The 20,435-nt window shown below is 49.0% G+C and overlaps 4 protein-coding genes across 6 annotated transcripts in view; 2 read left to right on the top strand and 2 right to left on the bottom strand.

The window, feature by feature from the left end:
- The window catches only part of CORO1C (coronin 1C), a 197,000-nt gene that overhangs the window by 41,834 nt on the left and 134,731 nt on the right, over positions 1 to 20,435 (top strand). The gene's annotated exons all lie outside the window — the stretch shown is intronic.
- UNG (uracil DNA glycosylase) lies at positions 294 to 4,235 on the bottom strand. The gene is made up of 6 exons (XM_051633883.1): positions 3,924 to 4,235; positions 3,750 to 3,845; positions 2,933 to 3,030; positions 2,452 to 2,540; positions 2,082 to 2,260; positions 294 to 1,594 (listed from the first exon to the last, which is right to left on the bottom strand). Exons 1-6 carry the CDS (start codon positions 4,227 to 4,229, stop codon positions 1,454 to 1,456), a joined length of 909 nt encoding a protein of 302 aa, XP_051489843.1. The 5' UTR covers positions 4,230 to 4,235; the 3' UTR covers positions 294 to 1,453.
- ALKBH2 (alkB homolog 2, alpha-ketoglutarate dependent dioxygenase) lies at positions 4,993 to 6,593 on the top strand. The gene is made up of 3 exons (XM_051633884.1): positions 4,993 to 5,233; positions 5,751 to 5,949; positions 6,093 to 6,593. Exons 1-3 carry the CDS (start codon positions 5,017 to 5,019, stop codon positions 6,400 to 6,402), a joined length of 726 nt encoding a protein of 241 aa, XP_051489844.1. The 5' UTR covers positions 4,993 to 5,016; the 3' UTR covers positions 6,403 to 6,593.
- USP30 (ubiquitin specific peptidase 30) lies at positions 8,772 to 20,188 on the bottom strand. 3 transcript variants are annotated; one of them, XM_051633870.1, is made up of 13 exons: positions 20,108 to 20,188; positions 19,873 to 19,979; positions 18,888 to 19,070; positions 17,564 to 17,667; positions 16,616 to 16,714; positions 15,835 to 15,877; positions 15,447 to 15,553; positions 14,871 to 14,930; positions 13,578 to 13,664; positions 12,931 to 13,011; positions 11,643 to 11,865; positions 10,873 to 10,981; positions 8,772 to 10,393 (listed from the first exon to the last, which is right to left on the bottom strand). In XM_051633870.1, exons 1-13 carry the CDS (start codon positions 20,164 to 20,166, stop codon positions 10,129 to 10,131), a joined length of 1,527 nt encoding a protein of 508 aa, XP_051489830.1. In that variant the 5' UTR covers positions 20,167 to 20,188; the 3' UTR covers positions 8,772 to 10,128. The 3 variants fall into 3 exon arrangements, with proteins under 3 accessions (XP_051489830.1, XP_051489832.1, XP_051489831.1); XM_051633872.1 differs by having other exon boundaries at positions 15,447 to 15,541; XM_051633871.1 differs by having other exon boundaries at positions 15,835 to 15,874.

Here is a 20,435-nt window from a genome sequence, read left to right as displayed (position 1 = left end):
AAACTTCTGGAGGCGAGGGTGGAAAGCTGGGGGGGGGGGAGCTTGGCATGGCAGGCCAGGGACACCCGATCCTTGGGGGACAAAGGGGCCCTGGCCCCAGGCCCGGTCATGGGGACACGGAGAAGCTCCAGCACCTGCGGCTTTGCCTGCCCCGGGGAAGCAGGGGGGAATTCCCAGGGGGAAGCAGGGACCTAAAAGCTAAAACCCCCCCACAAGCCAGCACCCACTGCAGAGCCTGGGCTGCCCACCGTCCTCCCAGGCTGTTCCTACCCGTGTAAGAGCACACCACAATGTAAACAAACTCGTTTTTATTAAAAAAAAACAAAACAAAACAAACTGGGCACGGAAAACAAATTGAGGGAAAAACAAACAGACAAAAAAATACGACACAGCCACAGAAAGTATAAACTTGACCTGCACTAGTGTTACCCATCAGAGCAAATAACAACGAAAGGTTTACAGGGGTATCCCACAAAAGCAGATTCAATTTTTCAACAAAGAAGGCACTTGGCTTCCATTGAAGGAATTACAATGTCTAAGATGGACCAGAAACTGAAACTTTTCTCCATCCTGGAAGTCCCAACAGTTACTTTCAAGAGGGGTTAGAAACCTCAATTTGATCCCATGAAAGCAAAGTACAATAATTCCTGTGTTTTAAGATCTTAAATGATCTTTAATCTGCAACCCATCGATTGACAGATCTTGAAGAACAAACCTTTGCTGCTGCCACCAGTAGGAACCACAAAGTTTATGGTCAGCACAGCTCACCTGTCATCCAAGTGATTAACACACCCAGCAAGAATCTAAACATTGAAGTTTTCCTCTCTAAATGCCAACAGAACCCCCAGAGCACGACCTGAGCCTTGGTCACAGTCTCCTCTCAGCTGCTGGGGGATTAACCATGAAACCTGGAGAGTACAGACACACTAAAGTAACACAGTATCTGGTCTTTACAGTGCCAAGAGGCTGTATTTCTAACAAATCTTGCAATCTGTAGCAAAAAGCTAAAACCAAAAGCATCTGCCTTTTCTCCTGTGGAGTCAGCTCCACACCTGCAAGGTGAAACCTGGGTTTGTACAGCAGGAGGCAAAGGAAGGGGAGGAGGTGCAGCAGGGTATTTACAAAAGCTGAGCAGCTTCACCTGTAAGAATCAACATCCCTCCACAAGAGCCTGAAAATATATTCCCCTGACAACAAACACAAATTAATATAGACCTTTTTTTTTTTCTTTCCTTCAAACTAGACTGAGACCTGTTCAAACAGCAGAGGAGTTGCCCATGTAGCACTCCAATCTGCTCTTTAAAACAACAGTTAAAAAAAATACAACCTCTCTGAAAGTTTGGTTGGCTATTCCTTGAGCAACAACTGAAGAGTAATTCTCAGGTTAGCAGATGTTTTTCAGAAATGACACAACCCCTTGAAGCAAGGGCTGCTTCCAAACCATCAGCCCAGCTCAGAGCGCTCGCCAGTCAATGGGCTTCTTGCCAGATTTCTTGAGCAACTCGTTTGTCTTGGAGAAATGTCGACAGCCAAAAAAACCCCTGTTGACTGAGAGAGGGGAGGGATGAACCGTCTGCAGGACGTGGTGGCGCTTCTGTAAAGCAGGAAAGGAAACAGCTCGTTAGATTTGCATCTCTCAGCTCCCTGCACAAGGCTGGCTGCTTCTGCCCCCACCAAGGCAGGTGGGATTTCCTCTCTGCTCCTCCTCACCCACCAGCCTGAGGGCCCAAAGGACTGGCCATGAGAGACTTCTGTCCCACTGAGCAGAGGAGGGTGGACTACACAAAGCAGCAGTAACACCCTGGCCACGTCTCAACTGCTGTAATCCTAGCAGCAAATTTTATTCATGAGCCTTCTCCTAGAAAAGAACAGTTCTGTCCTCAACATGAGGCTTGTCCAACAACAGAAGATTACACTTGCTCCAATTTTGTTGCTTAATTCTGGCAAAGGCTAAGCAGGAAAAGCAGGGCAACTAAATTTGACAGCAGAGAGAAAACCCCAACTCTGCAAGGGAAGTGCCCTCCAGGGTCCACCTATCTGAAAGAGAAAACAGTGAGAGGGAAGAGCTGAGGAACCCATACCCTGTCAATGGAGCTGCCTTTCTTCTGGGCATAGGCTCCCCACAGCATGAAGACAACCCCGTGTAAATTCTTGTTGAGCCAGGACACCACAGCATCCGTGAACTGCTCCCAGCCCCTCTCCTTGTGGGAAGTGGCCTGGTGAGCCCGCACCGTGAGGACAGCGTTGAGCAGCAGCACACCTGGCAGAGACAGCAGACACACTGAGGGTGACACCCAAATCGAGCTTCTTCCTGCTTCCCCTGAGAGATAACAACATCCTAAGGTACCTGACAGGCACTCAGAATTTATTTTCTCTTTTACAGATGAAATGTTTCCAACCAGGGGTCTGCATTCTAAACAGGACACGCTCCTACAGGATCTGTTAACTCACCTTGCTTGGCCCAGCCAGTCAGATCACCATGACCAGGATGAGTGAAGTCCTCAATATCCGTAGATAACTCTTTGTAAATATTTTCTAAGCTGCAAACAAAACACATCAGAAGTTTGTGGGGTTTTTTTTAATATGCATGTTTAAAAATAGGAGCAAACAGCACCACTTACTGCCCTTACATTAGGTAAAAAGGGTCTTGATTTTAACCTTGTAACTCAAGATAAAAAAGCCATTTTTAGAAGCAGGGCAGTAAGGATGCCCCTTGGTGTGCCTGGCTGGAAACTTAGTGAGAAGGTCATTACTGAAAATACCAATTTATAACCAGCATGCTCTTGAGAACACCACTAAACTACACAGTTTGCAGTGATGTTTGTTCTAGGCAATGCACCCTCCTCACCCACCTGCCTCACAGCCATGAGTGACCCAGGACAGAAATAGTTTGTAAACAAAAAGGATTTTTGCAAATGGAGTCCTGCTTTACCTGGGGGGAGGTGGAACAGGCTTCTGGACACTGAAACAGAGCCCATGAGCTTGATTAGGTCCATGGTACGGATCCTGTCCCAAAATGACAACCTTAACCTGAAAGCAGACCTGTGTTAGCTCTGAATTATAAGCAGTATTATTAACAAAAGAGTGAAGGGGGGTGGAAAAAAAAGCATATCAATGACCCCAAAACAAACACACAAAAAGACTGTCAGGAACAGAAGTTAAATTACAGGCCTCTGGTTATAAACAAGTTGAAGAACACCATTCCAAGGACTAACATCACCACAGCTTTGCTGCTCAGATTATGAAGATACTTGGGAGTGGAGAAAACCAACATCTTGAAAGAGCCAAAACAAAACACCCAATGAAGGTGCTCTTCAAGTAAATTTCCTCCCATTTTAGTTTTATTGCAAACTTCTGTGATATTTTTGACACAGCTTTGTGGCAACAGCATGAAAACACTGCCTTTTTTTATTATAGCTCATTACAGATTGATGAAATAAACAAGAGATGCACAAAATCCAATAATAAAGCACTACAACTAGTTGGTAACACTAAAAACAAAGGTGAAAAATCCAACTGCAAGGAAACTCTGCAGCCAGGGAGGGTAATAAAGCAATAAAATCACATTTCAGTATCAGAGATGAAAGAGAAGCCGGGATTTATGTGAGAAAAACAACAGCATCCACCTCTTATGGGCTTGACCAAACACCTAACGAACGTGTTTGTGCATCCAGCCCTGGGTTTTCACCCCTGCAAAGGCCCCAGCAGCTGAAGCGTTGCCCACACCCCCCTGCAGCAGCTCTGCTCACCTCCCTGATGTCGCACATCTGCGTCCAGGTGAAGACTTGCTCGGGGGGCGGATAGACCGTGTAGCGTTTCCTTTCCTCTGCTACAAACGCCATCAGCTGAGAGAGGAGAGGGACGGGGAGTCAGCCCGGGGACCGGGACTGGGGGGGTTCAGCTCCCGCGGCCGCCCCGCTCACCTCCATGAAGTAGGGCTTGGAGAACTCCCCGGCCAGCTGCCGCCGCCAGCTCTCCCCGAAGCCCAGAGGCACATTCCGCTCGGCCAGTCGCTGCAAGGCCGCCTCCTTATTCTTCCGGATCCGCTGCAGCTGCTCCGGGCTGAGCGGCGAGGCCGCCCCCGCCTCACCTGCCCCCGCCTCACCTGCCCCCGCCTTCGCCTTCTTGGCTTCGCCGAGCTGGGAACAGCGAACGAAGAAGCGGCTGCAGAGCGGGCGGGGTGCTCGGCCCAGCCGCAGACCCAGCAGCGGGACCCGAACGGCCGCCATGGCCGCCCCCGCCCCGCCCCCCGGGGGGCGGCCCCGCCGCTGTTTTGCCGCGAAACTGCCGCACGCGGGGGTTTCGCGGCAAAACAGCGGCGGGGCCGCCCCCATTGACAACAGCGCCGGGCGGGGGCCGCCCCAATGCGCCGGTCTAGACCTCCGCTCCCTATTGGCCAACGAGAAACGGCACGCTCCTTCCTATTGGCTAGCCGCAGCTGGCGAGGAGCCGCTCACCCCAGCAACCGTGACGCACCGGCGGCCCTCGGCTCCCATTGGGCAGCGGTGGAGAGCGGCCTCGATTGACAGCTCATTCATGCGTGCCAGGAGCGCGGGCTTTTTAGAAGAGGCGAGTGGTCTCCCCAACAAACCCCCCCAGCAAAACCCCTCAACGCCGCCAGTCCCCCCCGCCCTCCGCAGCCACCAGACCCCCCTCCGCAGCCACCAGACCCCCGGCCGCAGCCACCAGACCCCCGGCCGCAGCCGGCAGCCCCCCGGCCGGCAGCCCCCGCAGCGCCCGCTCCCTCCTCCGGCCCCGCCTGGTACCTCAGCCCCGCCGCCCGGCTCCGGGGAGCGGGCGCGCTTCTTGGCGGGCGCGGCGCTGAAGAAGGAGTGCAGCGTCTTCTGCCCGATCATGGCGGCGGCGGAGCGGGCGAGGGGCAGCTCGGAGGGGGCAGCGGCCGAGCAGGCGGGCGGGGCGGGGCTCTGGGAGATGGGGGGAGCAGAGCCCGCCCGGGCGCATGCGCAGCCAGCCCCGCACCGCGCTCCCCGCCCCGCACCGCAGCGGGGACTCGCGATGCCGCCCATGGACAGGTTCGTGGTTAAACGCCCCGCCCGAGGGGCGGGGGGCGGCGGGGAGAAGAGGCCGCGGGCAGCGGAGCCCGCCCCGGGGCAGCCCCCCTGGCGGGAGATCCGGGCGGAGGGGCTGTGCTGTGATTACCGGCTCCTCTTCGGCAAGGCCGAGGCTGACGAGATTTTCCAGCAGCTGGAAGAGGAGGTGAAGTACTTCGAAGGTAAAGGCCGGAGGAGGAGCGGGCCTCCAGCTCCTGCCCTGCTCGGCCTGCCCGGGGTGGGTCCCGGGACGGTCCCGAGGCCCGGGCAGGGCTGCCGGGCGGGAAGAGGCTTCTGCCGGCACCGGGGTTCGCCCGGCGCTGCCGCCTGATCCTGCAGGGTTCGCTTGGCTGAGCGCGAAGCATCTGCCGGTCGGAATGTTGGCAGGAGCTTGTCGGTGGGTGTGGTGTGTGAGATCCCCCAGCCACGGTTAGCTCGGGGACAGAGCACGGGGCTGCGCATCCCCTTCATCACATCCGAGGGCGACGGTAAAGCAGAGGCAGACCTGAGCACTGAGTGCTTCGTGGGGACGGAGGCACGAGAAGGCAGGTGGCAGCTTTTGGGCTGCCACGGGTACCCTCATTTCTGTTGTGCCACTTGAGCTTCACAGAGGCTCCAAATCGAGGAGAATGTTGGAAGTGTGAACTGCAGAGGTAGCGCGGGGTTGGTTTTGATCCTTCTCATTTCTTCTTTAAACAGGTGAAATGACAAAATTGCACGTGTTTGGCAAGTGGCATGACATTCCAAGGAAGCAGGTGACTTATGGAGAGCCCGAGTTAACATACACTTACTCGGGTGTTACCTTCTCTCCTAAGCCATGGATCCCAGTTCTCCTGCGGATCAGAGACCGCGTCGCTTTGGAGACGGGACATACTTTCAATTTTGTTCTTATTAACCGGTACGTCTGGTTTCCAGCTGCACCAAGCAACCTGCTAAAGTGACAGGTTGCTCGTGCAACACTATTGAGAGACCACTGAGGAGATGTTTAGACTTCATTTGATTGTATGGATAGAAGAACTAACTGATCTGTTCTGCGTACAGGTACAAGGATGGTGAGGACCACATAGGGGAGCATCGAGACGACGAGAGAGAACTGGTTCCACACAGTCCTATCGCATCTGTGTCCTTCGGAGCTTGCAGGGACTTTGTTTTCAGGCACTGTGATTCCAGAGGGAAGAATGCCAGGCGCCACATCGAGCCCATCAAGCTGCAGCTGGCCCACGGCAGCCTGCTGATGATGAGGTACCCCACCAACCTGTACTGGTACCACAGCCTGCCCACCCGCAAGAGAGTGCTGGCCCCGAGGATCAACCTCACCTTTCGGAAAGTGAGGACTGTAGCCAAGAAGTGAAGTGTTCAGCAATCCAGCACCTGCTCTTTTGACTCTGAAAATAGCAGCTTTCTTCCCTGACATAACTCTGTTTCTTATTCAAACACTGTCTCAGATGATCCAAGGGACCAGATGAGCAAATTAAACCAAGAGAGGAGATAGTGTACTTGGTGACTTGCTAATAAAGACTGCAACTGCTTTTTCTCCCTGAAGTGTTGCTGTAGTCCTGCTGGTACATACTTATAAGGAGTAATGCTCTTGTTCTGCTCAGGAGGAAGTTTCTCCTCAACTGATCCTAACCTAGCCAGTTTCCAGAAAGATCAAAATACTCTGTATCCTTGAGAGAGCAGTGCAAGTTTTTAAATACTATAAAATACTGTACAGGGAGACAGCTGCCTCTTCCTTTCATCCTTCACCTGTGCAGAAAGCAGGGAGCATAAAGTGACTTTTTAGGGAAAGACTGGATTGGGCCATTTCCATGACAAACACAGCATGAAAGGCTTTAACTTGTGTCTGTTTTCCTAAACAATTGTCCCTAGGGATCCCACTCTGACTACCTGAAAGCCATCACCTTCTGTGCTGGGAGTGAGTCCTGCTGAAATGAGGAAGGACCATTCACAGTCACCAACAGGTCTTGTGGAATCACACAGTGGTGAGTGTTGAGCCAGAATATGAAGTGAGCCCCATGTAGCCAGGCTACAAGCACCTGAGCTAGTGGTGGGCTCTGTCCCTCAGTGCTAGGTCCATTAGGGCTATAGAACCAATGTCTGTTTAGACAGTTTGGGGTTGGTACTTCCCACCCTCTGCCACTACCAGAAAATGCTCTTTGTAGTGAGAGGAGCTCCTGCATCAATGTCTTATGAAGAGAATGTGAGGAGCTGCTTCTATCAGATACACCAAACATGGTTTGGCTTATAGCTTGGTCTTTGTTTCAAGACATTACCACATGGGAACAGGTCCTTTTTCTTTTAAGTCTGTTCATTTATTGCTACTGTACAGTTACAAAAATGCCCTGAAGTGAAAACACAACTTCAAATAGCAGTGCAGTCGTTTGACTGGAGTATCTTACACTTTTAAATAATCCACAAAATAAGACAAGGACAATCCAAACACAGAGATGTCATCTTGGAGGTCTTATCTGATGTTTTTTAACCTTTGACATTTTATTAACACCTCCTCCAGCACAGCAGCTTGTGAACAACAAACAAGAGCGTTAGATAAGCCTCACGTGGCTGCACAGCACCCAGGGACTCCAGGAGGTGAGGGTGGGGTGGCAGACTTCTGCAGAGGCCTTTCCTGCTCACAGTAGGCTGGGAATATCCAGCACAGCTCAGAACCAGGACTGAGGTGCTGATACTTGCTTCCTTCCTCACAATGAGGGCTAAACCAAGACTGTCTACTCCATCCTACCAGGGAAAGCTAGAACCAACACGGACTATTTAACCTTTGCTTTTACAGCCCTTGAGGAAGCAGTCAGAGTCAATGCAGCTGAGTGAAAGGGAACAGTTTATCAGTGCTGTGCAGCAACTGTGCTTTCATTCCCATCAAACTCACCCCTGTTGGAAAGCAGCTCAAATGCAACAGGTAAATAGTTTAAACAAGCAAGTTTGCAGCGTGTGGCTTCATGTCCCTGTTACAAGCTGATGAGCTTCAGACTCAGCCCGCTGTGCGCGTGTGTTCTGGCCCATATCCAGCATTGCTGCTTACTGAACAAAGTGGCCTGTTCAGATGAACTTCACAAAAATTCAGAGATAAAAAACTCTCAACAGACCCCGCTGAGAACAGGTATTGCAGAATAGACACTGCTGGCAGTGGGAATGGTTTGGAGTTCTGAGGTGCCAGTGGCAGACCTGCTGGGGCTGGATGCTTTGCATGATTTTTTTCCCTAGGTGACAGCCAGCACTGCTTTACAGAGCTCCTGCTGCCCAGAATGGAGGGCTTTCTCCTCTTACCTTCTGCAAGTCTGCTAGGTCTTAGTTCAACAGCCAGAACGTTTTGGCATTTTGCATCCTCACAGGCTTTTTTGGTTTTCTTCTTGTTTTTCCATAACTTAAAACAGGAAGGTGAAAACCATGCTACTGCTAGCCCAGACAGGGAGACTTCTCAGGAACTAGTACATCTGTGGATTTATAAAGACTATTTGATATACTATGAGCATTACTTGGAGCAGGAATTACAATCCATACCCTGGAATGATGCGTTGTGTAAATAGTTTTTCACATCCATCCATCAGCACTCCTGTTTTGGCTGGTTTTGAGCCTCCCATTAAGGAACTCAGCACCTGTGAGGTTTGTGCAGCAATAGAAATAGATGAAAGTCACCCTAAAAAACTATTACAAGAGATATTACCATTTGAAAATTTGGTTGCTGTTTTACTCTGCAACAGCTCATCGGATGAATTAGTCTTTATTTTCCTCCAAGCCTACAAGGATAGAAAAGAGCTAAAAATAGCCTACGTACTTTATTCCTGGTAATTTAAAAGCAGTCAGAAGGGTAACTTCTGCTGCTTCTTCCTCCCTTTGTTTGGGATTTCTTTTATTTTGGACACCAAACAATCTAAAGCAGCAAAGTGCACCTTCCTTGCATGGCAATCTGTGTATCCAGTGCAGTGACACTGGTCTTGTCCCAGTTCTGTGTGGCTTCTCAGGACAAGCGTGTGCCCAGCAGCCCAGACTCCCTGGTGTGTCCCCCACCTTCCTCAGGTGTTGGGTTGCTGCACATCTCTGCTCACAGCCACCACCTACACGAGGACTGAAGCCTGATGGTGTGTTATCTGAATGCTTGATGAGAAATGGCAGTTTTCAGCATTAAACAGGAAGGGCAAGTCTAGAACATCAATTACAGCAGCCTTGAAATCACAGCATTAAAAGTTGTAGTCGATGCTACAAGCAACCGTATTCAACAGTTGATAGTGATGAAGGAAATGACAACAGTGTTTGCTGGCAAACACCCCTGACTCCCCATTCCAGCCACATTCCAAAGGAACAGAGCAACAAATCGGAGTCTTGGCTCTTAATGGACAAAAAAATTACGTTTTCCCCTAGAAAAAGGAAGCTGCACTTTGAATCAGCAGAAATACTTCCATGATGTGTAAAGAACTTAAATATTAGGAAAATGACACAAACAGGGAAGTAGTTTTTGGATGTTGCAGGTTATGTAGGGATGCTCTGCTGTGCTGATCAGCTGGGAGATCAGGAAACACTTGATCTGTTAGCAGTTCATCCCATCATCTGGAAGCATTTACTAGAATACAACGGACATGCAGCAGACTCAGACAATGGTAATGTTGCTGTTCAAATAAGCTGAAGGCACTTTGTTTCTGCAATCATTGCCTTTGATGGCAGCAGCTTCCCATCAGCTGCTCCTGGGGCTCCCCTGCTCAGAAACGTCTGCGCTGAAATGTCTGGGATTAAAGCATCTCCCTTTGAAATGTACATTCCTGTCAGAAGATGGAACACAGCCTGAGGAAGTCTGTTTGAAATGTTTCAGAGCTCTGATGTTGTCAAAATTACTACCTAACAGAATAAATGCTTCTCTAGCACGGACCTTGGGCAGCACAGCGTCAGCAAGACCACCTTTGGGTGGTGACACTTTGGTACAAACACAACTCCCAGCAGGAGCCAGCCACTGCCACGGGGTGGGGGGGTGGGAGTTAAAGGGCCTGTGGTGGGTTATTTGCATAACAGACAGGAGGTGCAACGTGATCTCACGCGAGGAATTGTGTCAGGTTTTGTCCTTCTCTCTCCATCACTCTTCAGCCCTCGGCTCGGCGCTGTGGGGCTGCGCCCTCGAGTGAACGCGCTCGTAGAACAGCAAGTAAGCGCTGGCAGAAAGGACCTCCTGCAGGCTGGCTCTGCGCACCGTGTCATCCGACACCCACAGCCACTGGCTGCTGACCGGGAGGGGGCTCCTGGGGGGCGGCGGGGAGCGGCGGTAAGTCACAAAGTGTCCCGAGTGCATGTCTCCGTGATGGACCACCACCGCCATCAGGCGGTACAGGTACACGGGGGAACTGCGGACAGGAGAGAGGAGGGGGTCAGCAACACACACCAGGAGCTGGGCTTGCACCACCAAGGGCAGCAGCAGCAGAGATCAAGAAGTCATCATCCTGCCCTACTCGGCGCCGGTCAGACCTGGAGTGTTGCCTTCAGTTCTGGGTCCTGCTCTACAAAAAGGATGGGACAGGCTGGAGAGGGTCCAGAGAAGGGCCACAAGGATGATCAGGGGACTGGAGGACCTGCCATGTGAGGAGAGGCTGAGAAAACTGGGTTTGTTCAGCCTGGAGAAAAGAAGGTGTCAGGGAGACCTTATCACCATGTTCCAGTACTTAAAGGTGGGCTGCCAAGAAGATGGAGACTCCCTATTGACAAGGAGTCACAGGGAAAAGACCAGGAGCAACAGGCACAAGTTGCTCCTGAGGAGATTCCAATTGGACATGAGGTAAATTGAAGGGACAGAAATGACAAGACAGGGTACAAATCCCTAACTTACCTGCATTCAGGGAATGCAGCAAATGGAAATGTTCCCGAGGGCATTAAAAATGAAGAGGAGCAGGCACCGTTCCTGAAGAGGGGTTTAGTGCCAGGTGGCTGGTCTGCATCTGCAGGAGGAAGCAGCCAGCCATGAACTGAGATGCTAGTTAGGATTGCTAACCACCCTGCTGCTGTTCTGCCACACCTCCCAGCACAGAACATGAAACTGCTTTACTTGTTTTGATTCATGACATAGCACAGTCCCTTAGGAGATGCAGAGGAGTATCAGATCATATCCCAGCACAGTGGTCACTGTTTGTACATGACAGAAATATGAAAATAACCATATTTACCCAACCCCATCTGAACAGTTGAGCTGCCTAAAGGAGAGACCTCCTACAGTAAGATTTTGATTGGTTTTTAAGAAACCACCATTCCCAGCATTCTTTCTATGCTTGTCCTGAAGCCTGAGATGACTAACAAAATAATCCCTGGGACTTCCAAATTCAACATTCCTTCATCCCTTGTACATAAAACATGTGACTTCTAGACTAACTGGGATTTTTTTGCTTGTTTGTAAGTTTTTTTAGTATTTAGTAAGATCAAATTAAATTCTCAAAACTGATCTGTAACTTTGGAGCAGGGAACCCCAATGCTTGGTGGGAAAGGGATTTCTACTTGTCTTTGCACGGATCCAAACCAAGATACTGCTCCTACATTCATTCTGCAGCCTAGAATGTTTTATCACTGATATGTAGAAATACCTGATTTTATTTTCAAAATAAGTACCTGAAGAAGGTTTCACTGCTATTCCATCCTTTGTTCCAGGTGCTGTCTCTTCAGAGTTTTTCTGGTTCAGCTCATTCTGGCTTGATTTATGAACAGGAATGTGGTATTTGTAGATGTCCATGATGAGGAACTCATTGAACTGCACGTGTTCATGTCGTTTCAGAGGAGTGCCTTGGTTGGACCAGCTCAGCCTTTGCAGGTGGATGCACAAACACTGAGGGAGCTTCAGCAATATTCCATGGAAAAGGAGAGTCAAAAAACATTTTAAATTAAGAGAAACAGCTGTTCAAGGTAAAAGCACACTAACCAAACTGGTAAGTCCAGTGGATGGGGAAATACATCACTGACCTGTGCCCTTATTTGTTGCTCTATCTGCCTGTAAGCTCATTGGCAATACTGCCCCCAAGACAGGACACTAACTCCCAACTCTCTTGCAATTCCTGCTAATGCCACTACTGCTCACTCACGGGACAGCAGGATAGAGAGCTCATGTTCCATGTTTTCCTCAAATGGCAGTAAAATCAGTTAAAATAAACGCATGTTCCTGAGAAGCACACCTGTCAGTCTCACTGAGCTTGTTGATCTGTGAGGCAGAAACGAGGAGTCTGTTGCAGGGAGTTGTTGTAAGTCATTTGCTGATACTCAGTAAGTCATTGCTTTGCACAGAGAGAGTACCAGGGGGAAAAAAAAAAGGTCAAGGGGTTATAAATATCTGACATTCAGAGTTATAAATATCTGACATTCAGAGTCATGCCAGGATTAACCTCTATCAATAAATACATATTATTATTAATGGCACCTGAGGCTCTTACCTGCAGACCTGTGCCCTGTTGTCCTCTGCATTATATGATTGCAGAGCAAAAAATAAGAAAAGCTTCCAATATAAACTACACCTGATATTCAGCATCCTTTTCCCTTCTTTAAACCAGCTGTATCCAGAACATTTTAATGTATTTGGAAGGTGCAGTTGCTAAACATCCCAGTGTGCACACAAACCACCTCACTTACCGAGGGCGTCGAGCATTAACCTAAGACACATGAACTGCCTCTGAGCCAAGGTCACCCTTCAGTGTTTTGCTGAGTAACACTAGAATATTCACATTCTTTAAGCTACAGAATTGGACATTTTGCTCAGTTGAGGCCTCTATGCCTACAAATTTGACAAATCAGCTAACTTTTTAAAGTAAAACATTCTAATACAAAGAAGTGGACATCAAGCAAAGAGATCAAAAAATGAAACTATGTATAGTAGGATTTAAAAACAGATTTGGAGGGTAGCTTGCCTCACCTTTCCTAACTTTAACTGCTTAACAAATGTTGTTCTCTGGTTTTCTATGCTCTGTCCCTTCAGAGTCCCTTCTGCTTGAATCTGAAATCAAAGGGGAAAAAAAATGAAGCCATTGGATTATCAGACTGCACCCAAGAGTGCAGGTCTGCACACAAAAGCCATTGTCCACCTAGAACTATTCCCAGTACATTAATTACACCTGAAGTTTTCTAGGAACTTTCTTAAGTTGGCCTATCCCAATGGATCAGAATTCTAAACCCAAATCAAGCAGAAATGAGCATTTACAGAACAAGCCCAGTCCCCAGGTTTATGAGTAGCCACCTCACTGGTGCTGGGTTTCAGACAAGCCACTTGGGCTCTGTGCTACCACCAACTCACAGGCAACTGGACAACACTGTTCAAAACAGCAGAACAAAAAAAATTATCCCAAATATTATCTAAATAATTCCTGGTAATTACACAACAGAGTACTGTAATCCTAGTAATAAATAAAGCATTAAGATATTCTGTGGAATAAGAACTTCATTTTTAATAAGAAGAAATCCCAGGCAGGCCAAGGAGTAGAACAAAAGGAGAACACTGAAGGCACAGCTCTCTCAGCAGGCTTCACACTGAGCTGGAAGGTTATAAAAATAAAAATGACATACTTTAGTGCAGTTGTCACACACAACATCCTTCACAGATTCAGAGGAGATGAAGTGATGGAGGCAGTGGTCCAGTGTCATAGGACGACCCTTAGTACAAAAATCACAATTATGAGCAGTAATTTTAGGGTACCTGCCACTTCATTTTGTGAAAGGACTTCAGGAACTAGAGAATTGCAGACTTATTTCTTGAGAAAACTGACTAAATGACTTTGAGTACAGAACACTGATAATGTCATTATGGGGGTTCATCCACAGCCTGGATTAAACATGGAAAACATCACAGCCTGTAGGTAAGAACAAAGGCCATGACTCCCCATGCAGCTCCTTTAGTGGGGGTTTAAACTGCAGATTCCTGCCCTGTTCCTGTTTTTCTCTAAAGTTCCTACACTTCATGCACTCTGACCCTATACATAGGAAAAATAGAGCATTTAATTGAATTTAGGCACTCCTTCCTATGCATCCTTGCAGGCTGTACACAGTGCCAAGTCTGAAGGGCATAATTGCAGAATCACAGACTGGTTTGGTTTGGAAGGGACTTTAAGGATCATCAGGATCCAAATCCCCTGCATGGGCAGGGACACCTCCCACTAGCCCAGGTTGCTCCAAACCCCATCCAACCTGCCCTTCAACACTTAATAATCTTCAATGATAGTATAAAATAAAACACCAAAAGCAAAAGCTGTGTCCAAATCCCAATCCTAGGTGTCCCAAGTGCATTCCTTAAGAACGAGTCAGAGTTTCCAGGAATGCAAGTAGTTGCTACTTGTCTGGAAAGACAAATCACCAGCAGACATTAAGAAAGGCAACGTTATAGTTCAAAAATATCCTGCGTATTTTGCCCCCAAAATCTACAATGTTTTGTCATTCCAAGTTTTTCAGAGAGCCAAAAAGAAAAGGAAACAGCTTCCAGTTGAAATCACTTAATCCAGAAGCCTGTATTGGGTAACTCCTGTGCAATCAGCAGTTAGGAAAAGCACCCAAAGGTCCCCTTCCAAGACTGCCAGAAAGCCCTTGGGGTATGATCTGGTCTCTTCAAATTACACAGAAAGGACAAAATACTCCACTAGGAGAAACAGAAAGCTCTACTGGTGTCAACAAAGCCTTGCTTGCTGCCCTCACTGGTGATTTGTACCAACACGTGAGTAATAAGGAACTGTAGTAGCACAACAGGAGCTTTTATAAAAAGGCAATAAACTGCAGTTACTGGTTTACACTTGGGCTGTAGCATCTTGAAAAGGCAGCAGTGAAGAGGAAGCTGTGGGACAAGGCAGACTGCCAGGCAGGGCTACATACCCACACAGCTGCTGGGATGCTCAGGGAGAGACTGTCAAAGGTATCATACCTCACAGGGCTCTGCAAGAGAATATTCCACACACACCCGGTGAGCTACAACTTGTGACAGCCCAAAAAAACCCCACACCCCGGCCTCCCACGAGGTGAACATTCGCCCTCTGCTGTCCACAAGCATCTGGGGGGAAAGGCTCAAAACACAAGCCCACCAGGAACCAGGTGCTGCTTAGCCTGCTTCTGCCACTTCCATTTGGTTGCAAGGTTTTGAAATGTAAAAGTAGGAATTGTGCTCTTACAGTTTGATCTACAAATGAGATTTACTTTGTATTTTTTTTTTCTTTCTCCAGGTTTCCTTCATCTCCTGACTCTGGATAAGTGGGCTGCCCCTGAATCTGGCTCTGCCTGGGCAGTCTCAGTGCTGTGTGCTGGCTGAACAGCTCGCCCTGACACACGACCCACGTGAGTGGCTGTTCAGTGTGGGCTGGCTGTGGCACTGCACACTGACACCACAGCTGCTGTTCTGCCTGAAAAGACAGCTGTTATCCCCACACACTTCATTGTACACACACTTTCTCATACCTGGTGCTCACAGTGTTTGCAAACCATGTTGCTGGTCAGCCTTCCATGAAAGGGATGCTGAGATTTCCAGTGGTTTGACACGGGGGGCAGAGACCCTGAAACAGAACCTTGAAATTGCCCTTTTATTTTCAATACATCTGTGTTCATCACTACAATCCCACATTTTTGTCCCCCAGTCACAAAAGTAACTGTAAAAAACCTCTTCTCTCCCACTGACAGAAGTAACTGTAAAACATGTTCTGTCCCACTGACAAATAATTAATTTTCTTTTGCAGCTGAAGAGCTCTATTTCAGTCCAATACTGACAAAGATTAATTAATACTATCCCCTTAATAAACAAAGCAACATCAGTATTAATATTCATATTGCAGAATGGAAAAAAGCTTACCTCTTGTCCTGCAGATTATTTGCTTTTGGGTTATTTCTGGCTGCTGCAGATAAAAAGAAAAGATGTCATTAACCCTACCTCAGAAAGCATTAAGTATTTATTAAATATGTACCTATTTCATCCCTAATATCCTTCTCTGACATTAGAGCTGTTGTGGGAGTTTTAGTGTCTCTTTATGTCTGAGGAAGGCCAAAAAAAAAGGGTACACAACAAATTTATAATTGACAAAAAGAACACTTCTAATAAAATGAACAATTAATCTGCAAATTCTTTGCCACAGAGTACTAAATAAAAGTGTAACAGATTTTATAAACATATATTTTAGACAAAGAGAAACTTTCCATCTGCCACTAAACTGGAGGATAAGATAAATTTCACCTCCAAACAGGTTATTCCATAAATGTCCATTCTGCAGTTTTCAAACTTCTTTCATGTGTCAACTCTTATGGACCAACTCTTATGGACAAGAGTAACTGCTTAGATGGAGTGCTGTTCCATGCTAGTATTTCAGTGCCAATATTCCATGGATTCAGGAATGCAAAAGCCCTCACCAGAGTGGGATCTCTGGGAATTAAAATACATTTGCTTACTAAAACGATTTTTCTCTTCTTTAGGTTGCCTGGCCCATTGATCCATTTCTCTCAGAGTACTAAAGAGCAGCTTTGTAAACATAATGAAAGTATCTTCAGTTTCTGAATAGCCCCTTTATACTTGACCCACTCAGGGCTGCAGGCAGACCATGGAACTTGGGAAAAGGCCATGACTTGGGTAAAGAAGTCACCTCCAGCGAGTGCACGTCGAACAAATGGGTCTCACGGGGCTGCTGGTCCCGCTCATCTTCCAGTGAAGAGGTAAGGACATGGAAGAGTTCATGAGCATCCTGTTCAACAGAGGCATAAGACTTTGAGGAAGCAAAGCCAAAAGAGATCCAAACATATGCCAGGACTGGCACCTATATGACTGTATCATCGCAGGGGGGCAATTAAAGGGAAAATCACTGCTTAGAGCCCAGCTGATGTGTTAATGGTTAAATAGATCATTTGTGCATCCACTGCAGTTTGGCCAAAAAGCTTTTTCTATAAAGCTGAATTTCAAAACAGCACACAGTACTGAAAATATTCTGGGCCATATAAACTCCAAAGAGACTAAAATACTTGGAGAGAAAAAGGAAAATGGATGCACAAATGCCTGCTCTCCTTGATTTCAGCAACGTGTGGTTGTAATCTCTGCTGTTTGCTCTGGCTCTGAAATATAAAAGATAGAACCATGTTTTATGAGTGAGATAATTGTTTGAGTTTGTCAGCCAGCTGCACTTCAGAGCTGAAAATAGTGAATCAAGAATTAGCAATCCTGTGTGTTACCTGTAACTAACAGTCCCTCCCTCAGAGCAGCCTGGCACATTAGCACAGACCATCATCACAGCACAGCCAGGGCTCTGGCTCTTCTGTTTTAATACTACTGGCTCTGTTGTACCAAATCTGAAGGTAATTAAGTACAAGGTTTTGAAGCAGCCAGGGTCTCATAAACGAGTATCTAAGCCAACTGCAAACACCATTAACCCATCACAAGTTTTTTTCCCTTCACTTTTTAAAGCAAACTTTCCACTACAGCAAAGACTCAGGTCTGACACTCAGGGCTCTTAGTACCACATCTTCCAGTTTCTGCTCTTCCACACCCAGGTGCTGAGGTAGGTGTGTAGCAGGCAGCCTAACTCCAATTCCATAATCACCTGCTCTTCAAACGAGGAGATCTGCCACCTGTACATCCGTAGCACTTCCAGCAGGCAGCTTGCATCCAGGACATCATCTTCTGTCACCTCTTGGCAGGACAGAGCTGGAGGCATTGCATTTAAAAACGTCAGAAGGAGCCAGACAGTTAGGACACAAATACTTTTAGTTTAGATTTTACATTCTTTAAACATCATATAATTGATTACAGCAGTGTTATTCTTGATTAAGACAGTGGCAATCAAACTAGTACTTATTAATTACCAGTCTCATCTGACTCAGGCTGATTTGACTGCACACATCCTGCTCATCTAGTACATCTGCCAAGAGACATGTTTCTCAGTTGATACTGACAAAATAAATAACAACACTGTCTGGAAAGACATTTTTTTTACTGGTGGACTGGGTAAAAACTGGTACTTTACATGTGACAATATCAGTGCCCCACCATCCTTACATCAGGGAAAGGATGTGCTTCCCTGGCACCATTTTAGCATGAACAACACCCTGAGACAGGAACATACCCAGTGGATTTACTTGAAAACACAGCCCTGTGAGGAAAGCCAGGGAGAGCCAAGAGCAGGCTCTTTTAGCATGGGGAGTGCTGAAAGAGGGTGTCACTGATACATTAATTCAGCACAGGGGCAAGTCTGAAAGGGGCTAAAAATTGGGCTTAGAGGCATTCACATTTTTATCCATCATCATGCAAAGTGTCTCACTTCATAGACCATGTTTTTGGTAAAACAGTAAGCTTGGGGGAAAAATGCTTCTATTCCTTTATAAGGCATTAATTTTCTTTTTTGTAGAATTCTTGAGTGCCCATCAAATTGTGGTAACATCTTCCTATTTCCTTCAGTTTTACTGAGTGGATTTTCACGCTCTTTTAGCTGTTAATACTCTGTGCCCAGCAAATGTGCCAAACCCTGTGGCAATGGGTCCCACAGCCACACTTTCAGAGCCCTTTTGCCCTCGATTTGCCCGACCTGCTGGCAAGCAGGAGCAGTGTGCAGCACGCTGGGGTGGCTGCTTCTCCATTGCCAGGCCAGTCACACAAGGCCTGAAACCCTTCAGCTGCTGGCCAAGAAACCAACAGCTCTGGGCACACGTGTGGCTGGGACTTGTATTGTTCAGTAATTAATGACAGGTTGGGTCTCTGCTCCTCTGCGAAAGTCAGTTGAACTTGGTCAAGGAGCTTAAAATTAATAGGGGGAAATGAAAAAAGAACACCAGACCACACCTCCTGCCTTTAGAAAAGATCTAGAAATGCTAACATTTATGTTAAATAAATGTGTCTGAGTTTATGGTGACATGAAAATGTTGCAGTACCTCTGAGGAGATGCAGCAGAGTGACCGACAAGTATCGATGCTCAGTGGGCTGGTTCTGCTCCCTCTTGTACTTGGCTGTGAACTCCTCCAGCCACTTGATGAAAGAGGGACAGGAGGACAAGCCCTGCAGCAGGGAGTTCAGGAAGCAGGTGTTCCCTAAGTTGAGAAGGCCTGGTACAAGCCCTACAAACAGAAATGCAAGAGTTTACACCATGAAGTCCATGAAAACATTACTATTTTCAGTAGCAAATGGTGTGCTGGATATTATATTATTTTGGTTGGGTTGGTACTTGCCCCCCATGAAAACTAGAAGTCCTAGGGGAGATTTAGGTTGGACATTAGGAAGAAATTATTCACTATGAGGGTGGTGAGAGCCTGGCCCAGGCTGCCCAGGGAAGCTGTGGCTGCCCCATCCCTGGCAGTGTTGAAGGGCAGGTTGGATGGGGCTTGGAGCAGCCTGGGCTGGTGGGAGGGGTCCCTGCCCATGCAGGGGGTAGGACTGGGTGGGCTTTAAGGTCCCTTCCAACCCAAACCAGTCTGGGATGCCGTGTGACATACAACAACAAACTATCAGCTGCTCTGTGCCCGGGGATCTCTGAGCCTCGCGCCGCTCTGAAGCGTTTTAAATCGAACATGAAAAATCCTGGATCTTTCCCGGCTGGGGCGGGGGGGGCAGGTTTCTAACCGCAGGGCTAAGGGCTGGGCTATCCGTGAGCTGCTGCACCAACCGCAAAACTCCCGGTTCCGAGCCCTGCTGCAGCAGCCCAGGGGCTCACACGGCGTCTCAGCGGGCTCGGGGCAGCTCCCCCTTTTTCCCCAGCCCGGGGACAGGGTGACGGGCACCCCCGTTCTGCCCGGGAGGAACAAGCAGCACCAGGGATGAAGGAGATTATTCCCGTCCCGCTCCCCTCCGCCGCTGGGCACCGGGCGGCTCCGCAGCCCCCCGGGATGCCGAGCCCGAGGGGCCCGGCCCGGCCGCTCCTACCTCTGCGGCGCCTCCCGCCGCGGCCCGGCCCCCACAGCACGTACAGCCCCGCGGCCAGCGCCGCCGCCGCGCCCCCCAGCGCGCCCCAGCTCTGCATCGCCCTGCACCTGCGGCGGGAACAGAAATAAAGCCGTTCGTTAAATAAACCGAGGGGGAGGGGGCAGGAGGCTCCCGGCGGGAGCGTCCCCGGTGTCAGCCCAGCCCAGCCCCGCTCCCGGCGGGTCCCCCCGCTGACCTGCCCGCCGCCCCGGCCCGCAGCGCCCGCCGCCCCGCCTGGGCCGCCCCGCCGGGCATCCCGGAACCAGCGCCGGGCCGGGCGGCGGCGGCGCCGGAAGTGGCGCGCGGGGCGGGCGGGGCCCCGGGCGGGGCGGAGCGTGGGGCGCGGGGCGGTGCGGGGCGGAGCGGGGCCCGGGGCGGGCGGGGCGCGGGGCGGAGCGGGGTCCCGGGCGGGCCGCGGGGCCGGGCAGCCCTCCCCAGCCCCCGGGGGGCGCTCAGAGCTGAGGGGAGGAGCTGGGGCAGGAGTCCCGGGCGCTCGGGCTGCGGCGGGGAGGGCGAGGCCCGGT

This window comes from Apus apus, chromosome 16, assembly GCF_020740795.1.
Source record: "Apus apus isolate bApuApu2 chromosome 16, bApuApu2.pri.cur, whole genome shotgun sequence".
Classification (NCBI taxonomy): Eukaryota; Metazoa; Chordata; class Aves; order Apodiformes; family Apodidae; genus Apus; species Apus apus.
This window is presented reverse-complemented; position numbering and strand designations above follow the sequence as displayed.

Coding starts and splice junctions, on each gene's coding strand:
- ALKBH2 (XM_051633884.1), top strand. CDS start 5,017: ATGCCGCCCATGGACAGGTTCGTGGTTAAACGCCCCGCCCGAGGGGCG. Junction 5,234..5,750: donor GGAGGTGAAGTACTTCGAAG/GTAAAGGCCGGA, acceptor TTCTTTAAACAG/GTGAAATGACAAAATTGCAC. Junction 5,950..6,092: donor AATTTTGTTCTTATTAACCG/GTACGTCTGGTT, acceptor TTCTGCGTACAG/GTACAAGGATGGTGAGGACC.
- USP30 (XM_051633870.1), bottom strand. CDS start 20,166: ATGCCCGGCGGGGCGGCCCAGGCGGGGCGGCGGGCGCTGCGGGCCGGG. Junction 16,715..17,563: donor TCTCCTCGTTTGAAGAGCAG/GTGATTATGGAA, acceptor TCTGTTGAACAG/GATGCTCATGAACTCTTCCA. Junction 10,394..10,872: donor GCTGCATTCCCTGAATGCAG/GTAAGTTAGGGA, acceptor TCCTGTCCGCAG/TTCCCCCGTGTACCTGTACC.
- UNG (XM_051633883.1), bottom strand. CDS start 4,229: ATGGCGGCCGTTCGGGTCCCGCTGCTGGGTCTGCGGCTGGGCCGAGCA. Junction 2,261..2,451: donor GACTGGCTGGGCCAAGCAAG/GTGAGTTAACAG, acceptor TGTCTCTGCCAG/GTGTGCTGCTGCTCAACGCT. Junction 1,595..2,081: donor AAGGCAGCTCCATTGACAGG/GTATGGGTTCCT, acceptor CCTGCTTTACAG/AAGCGCCACCACGTCCTGCA.